General features: G+C 43.2%; 1 protein-coding gene across 8 annotated transcripts in view; it reads left to right on the top strand.

The window, feature by feature from the left end:
- Positions 1–7,403, top strand: part of fhod3a (formin homology 2 domain containing 3a) — a 48,617-nt gene that overhangs the window by 29,332 nt on the left and 11,882 nt on the right. For 3 of the 8 annotated variants that reach the window (XM_031853764.1, XM_031853765.1, XM_031853763.1), the window contains exons 6-15: positions 1,011–1,105; positions 1,697–1,808; positions 1,964–2,058; positions 3,043–3,186; positions 3,376–3,608; positions 3,779–3,805; positions 4,874–5,113; positions 5,352–5,771; positions 6,622–6,681; positions 7,092–7,226. In XM_031853764.1, the coding sequence (XP_031709624.1) occupies positions 1,011–1,105; positions 1,697–1,808; positions 1,964–2,058; positions 3,043–3,186; positions 3,376–3,608; positions 3,779–3,805; positions 4,874–5,113; positions 5,352–5,771; positions 6,622–6,681; positions 7,092–7,226 (1,561 nt within the window). The remainder of the gene's footprint in view (positions 1–1,010; positions 1,106–1,696; positions 1,809–1,963; positions 2,059–3,042; positions 3,187–3,375; positions 3,609–3,778; positions 3,806–4,873; positions 5,114–5,351; positions 5,772–6,621; positions 6,682–7,091; positions 7,227–7,403) is intronic. The other 5 variants (XM_031853766.1, XM_031853767.1, XM_031853768.1 and 2 more) reach the window with 5 other exon arrangements.

Below are 7,403 nucleotides of genomic sequence, written 5' to 3'. Positions count from 1 at the left end.
TCTCCAGGCACAGAGTGACTCCTCCATCCTTCTGTGCCCAACCAGGCGTCTCCATCTGGATATCTACCTTTGACCTTTAAGGCCATGTGGTACCAACCTTTTGGGCGCTGGTAAAGCTCATCCCCTCTCATATACTCAGCCGAGTCAGAGAGATCAGTGAAGTCGTAATCATACACAGAGTCAAAAAACGTTATCCCGTCGATGAAAAATTGCTTCCCACGAGCCTGTTTTTGCCCGATGAGGTTGTGGAGATGAAAGTCATCAACACTCAAAATATTGTCTTTTGTCTTGCATAAGTTCTTGTCATAGGCTTTAACAATTTGTCCAAGAACTGAAGACAAAACTTCAGCTTTCAAATTCGAGTCCATATACATGGTTCAGGAGGATGAAATCAAACTTGTTTCTTCCGTCTCTCGTTCTCGATGTGTGTGAGCTGACCTCTATCTTGCTTCACAGAAACTCTTTTTATTATCTAGGTCGTAGCGTTATATAATAGAATTGTCTTCACTTTCATTTTGACTTTCAATCTATTTATATTTTGGTTAAGTGTCCAGTTCTCGTCTGTCCTCCTCAACTTTCTAACCAAGCTCCAGGTTGGTAGACTTCCTTCTCAGTCGGTTGTTTTTTGTGGATTTTCCAGCAGTGTTAGCAACAAGTTCTCAAGTAATTTAAGGTGCATGTATTACATTTGTACTTTATTATCCTTTAATGTTCAAGCAGGTTGAGCTGGAACTACTTTATATAAAATAAAGTATACCACTTAGGCTTGAAAACAATTACTTTTCCAAATCATTTCCATTTTCTGCTCTTTGTATTTTAAAGATCATAAAGATCCAAGGGAGGAAACTTTTAGTCCCTGCTATATATAGCTACAGTAGATGGACTTGTGTGCTGCACACAGTTGCAATTTGGTGTGCTCGGTTGGTTTGTTTACAGCAAGTGTTGAATCATCTTTCTATATTTGTCCTCTCCCTCTAACTCTTTGTTTCGTTCTCCTCCCTCTTTCTCAGCTCTGGGGCAGATCATGCTGTATGTAGATGGGATGAACGGTGTCATTGGGCATGCTCAGACAATCCAGTGGCTGTACACTCTTGTTGGCTCAAAGGTATAGATGAGCATCCATACAAAAAAACAAAAAATACAAAAAAAGAATGTACACTCAAGCAGGCTGTCGATGTATTCTGTGTCCTGACTTGTTTGTGGTGTCTTTTGTTGGCCTTGTGGCATTTTCATGTGTGAAGGTGCTCTTTGCACTTAAAGTATCAGTTTTGATTACAGTGGCTGAAGCACAACGTTTTCTTTTTTTGTTAATTTATAAGAATGCCTTTCATTTGAATAATATTCAATGTGGACATATAGTAGCACATTTACAGCAAAAGGACTCCCTATCTTTATCTAATATTAAACTTGTAAAACTTGGAGTAACATCATTAAGCCATCTTATCATCATTGAGACAACATTATTGAGAGATATACATATAAACATAAATAAGGTCTATATGAATTTCCTTGTTGCCCATATGGCTAAATCTATACCATGTGAATTTAAACTCTCTTGTCTAGAAGCCCATAATAAACAAGGATTTAAAGATATATCATGATGCGAATAGAATAGAAAAACATGTTTCCAACATGATGGTCACCATAATATATCCATTGTTTGTGTTGTTTCTGTATCTGTATTCCTCCTCTCAAGTTCCGGCTGGTGGTGAAAACAACTCTGAAGCTATTGTTAGTGTTTGTTGAGTACTCCGAGTCCAACGCCCCACTGCTGATAGAAGCCATCACCTCTGTGGACACCAAGAGAGGTATTAAATCAGTCAACACGCCACGAGCTGCAGAGGAGCTTGTTCTCATTCATTATGCTGTGTTATTTAACTATTTAGTTTATGGCCCAGGTTGACATATAAGGAGGTGTGGTTGCATCAAGAGTGACTTTTATTTGTAATGGACTGATTTCCAGGATGCAAGGCGTGGTCCAATACTATGGAGATTTTGCATGAGAAGGACGGAGTGGACACAGAGCTGCTGGTCTACGCCATGACCCTCATTAATAAGGTGCCCATGTCTGTAGTGTTTATATACTGAATGTTTATACACTTTTTTATTATTATGTACTTATATAACTGTGATATGGACACTGGTATTACAGACCAGACCGGCATCTCGTCATCCAAAAGGCCACACCGTATTTTGGGGGAAAGCTGTCACATTAGATGAGAAATGGGAAAATTCCGGAAATCTGTTGTGCGGCAGGTTGTGAAACAAATCAAACCGGACATTTCAGGCACATAAGATACTTGAATATTCACCTTCAGTGCGGTAAATGACTAAATGATGCTGGTGACAGTTATTACCGATGGATAGATAGCTGCAGTACAGTCATAGAGTACAGCAGCATCAGACTGTAGATCAAACAGCTGGCTATAAACAGGTTCGTTATTAACAGATGACATTTAGCCTAACAATACCAGGTGATTCTTCCAACTATGGATAAGCAATATCCGATGACTGGGTTGGGTCATTTATACAACCCAGGACTGAAGGGGCATGACGGCAAACTGATCAACCTTAATTTAGTATCTTGAACTCTTCGGTACAGGCAAGGTCGCAAAATAATTATTCGACATGTCTATAAAACAACCTTTTCGTTTAACAACAAATAAAACATACAACTGATTCAAACACACATAACATTACATTGACATCTATTGGATCTTCAGTTTTCTAATCCCCTCAACAAGTGGCGCAACCTTGAGGTTTTGCAGAAGTACCCGTACTGTATTTGCCAGTCTGGTCTTTTCTTTCCTTAATTTGTTATTTATTTCATTTTTTTTAATTAATTTTGTTATTAAAGATATCCCAGAGTTCCCCCCAACATTTCTTTAATTGTGCTGTTTCAGGGATTCTCTGCCCCAACTATAATGAAATTACTGTAATGCAACATTGCAATATTTGGGAATTTAGCCACTTAAATGTTTAAAAGCATTTCAAACCTCAGTTACGCCTTGATGACTTTTCCGTCTCCTTTTCTCTTTGCAGACACTTGCAACACTGCCTGATCAGGACTCATTTTACGACATGGTCGATGGTCTGGAGGAACAAGGCATGGACACAGTGTCCCAAAGACATCTGGGGCGGAAAGGCACAGATCTGGACTTGGTTGAGCAGCTCAACATCTATGAGGTTTGAGACACACAAAGTCATAAGATCACAAGGAAGATATTGTCAGCTGATATTTGGGTTTTGTTTAAGAATTCATCTAGTAAGTGCTGCTTACATTCAATGAATAGGACTCCATACAGTATTTATAGTACATTTACTCAATGCGTCAGTCCTCCATCACAACTCCCACCCAATCGACTTTTCCTCCAGATGACCCTACGGCATGAAGATGGCGACGATGACACCCAGCCTCCGCCAATGGGACGCCGGGACCGCCGACGAGTCAGCCTTGGGGGCGGTGACAAAAAGTGTGGCCTAGAGAGAAGGCGGAGCCGCAGGGCCTCTCTTGGGCGAACCGGTCAGGCCTCCCCCTGCAGCCCGTCCCCGCAGAGAGCCGGCTTCCAGCCTTTCAATGGACAGAGAGCTGAGGACACGAGCGGGAGGTGAGAGACTGGGAAAAGATGAAGGAGTGTCGGAATTAACAAGTTATAGGGACATTATAGAAAGCGTCATGAAGGTGTTGGTTCTCAGCAGGTGAAAAGAATGATTGGTGCCAAATTTTTGTTATCCCTTTTGAGTACTGACTGTCTTGTACCAACATTTTCTGCTCCAGAGCACTGTCAGGTTTCCTTCCATCCATGTGAGTTCAAAGGTCTCTTAGAAAGAAGTTCAGCTGCTGACCTCTGTGGCCTTCTGCCGATGGTTTCCTACCCCTGCTCCTTACTTACATGCTGTAACATACTTGTGTGTCTCCTGTCACAATTGAGCACTCTGAGTGGGCTTTTCATTCTGCATGGAAATACTGGTGCAGACTTGTGCTCCACTTAAAGTGATAAAAAAGCTGCACAAGCCTTCAGCGTTTGTGATTCTAATACAAGCTTACACTTTATTAAACCATCACCGGCTTATTTCAGTGCTGTGTATGTATGCGCAAAAAGGGGAATTAAAGCCGGTTGTAGCTGCTAACCTCAGGTAAGTCTTTCCTCTTTATGTCCTCAACACTTTGTCTCTTTATCCTGTCAGTTTGTAACTTGACCGAAGCAGGTTATGTCCGTCGCACCCATTAGCATTAAAATGGTGGTTGTGTGTAGGAGTGTGCATTCTAGCACACATTTGTATCTTGAAACGGAAATAAAAATTCTACATAGTTGCGTGTGAATCCACTTGAATATGGTTGATTGAATGAAGTAATGGGTGGAAGTCAGAAACACAAACAAAACTTTTATTGGCCGTCCCATTCGTCGCACACACATGGCTCTGGTCTTGTGGAACAACACCTGGCAGCACACTCCGACTCGCTGCAACAAGGTTCGTCTGGTTTCACTAGGCAATGCGGTCGGGTGACACTGATCTCAAGTCAGTTCTTCAGCCATGGCTTATTCTCCTTTCAGCATTCCTTTCCCTTTCCATGTCAACATCTACTTGTGCATGTAAAACTACCTCCCTGGAGACATGGAGTGTGTAATGTGAAACATTCACCCTCCCTTTCCCCTGTTTCATTTCTGTGTTTTCTCTTGTCTTAAACCTTGTCTTTTTCTGTCACTTAATTCCCTGTCCATGTCCTTGTCTGTTGTCTTTGAGCGTCACATATGTTTTTTGTGGTTTGATTGTGCAGTTGTTCATATTATTTCCACACATCAATCTCATCTAACCCTCCGTCTCTCCCTTCCTCCTTTTGTTCCCTTCCGTCTGTTCATTTCTTCAAAAGTGTGGTGATTTCCATTTGCATGCTTGTCTTATGTATCGCATCATCTCTCCCTCAATCCTCCCCTCCCACCCAACCATCCATTCATCCTTCCCCACCCTGCCTCTACTACAGAGAGGAAGAATGTGAGGATGGGATAGAGGAGGAGGAGGAGGAGGAGGAGGAAGAGGAGACTCCAGTGACTGAGTCTGATTCAGATGAGCAGGAGGGGGCTGATACAGTGTCTAAACTGACCACCCTCAGGTATTTTAGGGCATGGTGGTAACATTTAAATGAAGTAATGACCTGTGGTCTTATAGTACATAGGCGGTCTGTATATGAAGCCACAAAGCTCTTTAGTTGTCTCTGTTTTCGGTTGGTTTGATCTCCTTGTGGCTTATGTACTTGGCTTTGGCTCCAGTGGGTTACACATGGTACTACTTCTCTTTCATTTGCCCAGTTTCGTCCATTTATTCCTCTCAATCCATTCCTTTGTTCCTAGCCCGGCCAGGCACCTTCCAACCATAGGTCACCGAACATCCGTCCAGTCCATCACCATCACTTCCAGAAAGGAGAATATAAAAGAGGAGGAGCAGAGGAATCGGACTGAACCACCTCCAGCGCCCACCCACCACTCCCCATCTACTCCCACCTTCTCTCCCTCAGTCTCCTCCCCTCTCAGCCCCCCAGCACAACCCTCCTTTCTGTCCAGCCTGCTGGCCAGGAAGAGGTCCATCGTCACCGTACCGGCTACCAAGGAGGTCACCCCGCCATCACGCGGCAGCTCCCGTCCCACCCCCGAATGCCTGCCTTACATGCCCCACTCACCCTTCCACCTGTTCTCCTACGACCTCCATGAGGAGCCGTCACCCCCGGCTCCGCCCAAACCCAGCGAGGAGTCACCCAAAACGACGTCTCCCAGGTTAGACGGTCAGGAGAACTCAGTCTCCCATGAGTTCAAGAAGCACAGAACGCTTTCCTTGCAGGTCTTCGGTGTTCCACTTGTACTTTTTCTATTTCCACTTCTCTTTCTGGCTTTCACCCTTGCACCAGCTTGGATCTCTTTGCACCACGTTTGTTTTTCATCACCTCCACTTTTCACCAGTTCTTCACACTTCTTTGACTGCACTGCTTCACACCTTCAGCCTGTCAACTCTCTTATTATCACCTATTGTTCCTTCACGTCTCTTTTTCTTAGCTCTGTCAATGCGTGGATAGTTCGCACCTGTTTGCAATCACTGCTTTGTTTCCCAGTGTCACAGCTCTTCCCTTCTTTTCAAGTACAGTATGTAATATATCCTCTCTTCTTATGGTTATTTAGTGGAACTCCATTTCCATTCACTGTATTACTACGTAAGATTTTTTTCTTGCTATATTAGGACTGTATTTCCATATAAAGTTATGACAATCCTATATTCCGATGCTGACTCACAGTCTAATAATTGTGCATATTTACACCATTTCACCTCAGTTTTAATGTTTGCCTGGCTAAATAACTTGTGAACATAAATATGCTTTCGCAAAGGGTATTTTCCGATTCACAGCGGACTGATAGTGAGGTGAAACTCCTTGCCTGGAATCTTCCAGAAACACAAGGAAATAAACAACACAACCGTTATGAATCAATGCCACGCTAGTGTTGCACCAACAGCCTTCCTGTTATGTAACAAGGTGTCACATTCGTTTCTCGCCAGCAGCCTTGGTGTCGTGTAACTGGGTGACTGAAGATGTCACTCACTGTCACCCATTTTCTCACCCCTTCTCTCACCCAGGAATGGAAGTCTCACGTCCTACTCCTCCCTCAGCTCCCCAAGTACGCCCACCAGCTCCAGGTGAAAGGAGAGCACCGACATGTACCTGCACACATACATTAAAACATCCTTTAAAATACACAGAAATGGTGAAATATTGTGAGAGTAATGTAATATAAGAGGGTAATGCAGAGATCATTTCACTAATTTAGTCGACATCGAGTGTTTTAATAAGGATGGGCAATGTGCATAAGGTGCAATTTATTAGAAATATGCTTAAGCCATACTCCAGTTAATTCATTCATTTAAAAATGGGCAGCGTGCCACAGTTGCTCACCCCAGACCTCAATCTTTCGCACAAGGCTCTTGGAAGAAATGTTTACTATCGCAGTGGAGTGCTTGAAAAACCCAAATGGTTCTTGAGAATCACAGCATTGCCGTGCAGTTGTGTAATCAAAACTTTTTTATTCTTCTCTCGCTCTTTCCTTCAGGCCTGCTTTGGGAGGTCTCGTCTCCTCCTCTTACCGACAACACCAGGAATCTCTGGCGGCCGAGCGGGAGCGCCGCCGCGGGGAGAGAGAGGAGAGACTGCAGCGGATAGAGAGAGAGGAGAGGAACAAGCACAGGTGAGGCATCGCTGGCTTGGTTTTTGAAAGATCTCTACACAGAGATAAGAGAATGAGAGATGACATAAAAATGTAATTAATTTAAAGGATTTATCCAACAATTTTGTAATTGTACTTCTCTAAACATGGAGGGCTCACAAGGGACATATTAACCCAAACGAGTATTTCATGAGACCC

The sequence above is a fragment of the Anarrhichthys ocellatus genome, unplaced genomic scaffold (genome assembly GCF_004355925.1).
Source record: "Anarrhichthys ocellatus isolate YVR2014 unplaced genomic scaffold, GSC_Weel_1.0 scaffold14, whole genome shotgun sequence".
In the NCBI taxonomy this organism is placed as follows: Eukaryota; Metazoa; Chordata; class Actinopteri; order Perciformes; family Anarhichadidae; genus Anarrhichthys; species Anarrhichthys ocellatus.
This window is presented reverse-complemented; position numbering and strand designations above follow the sequence as displayed.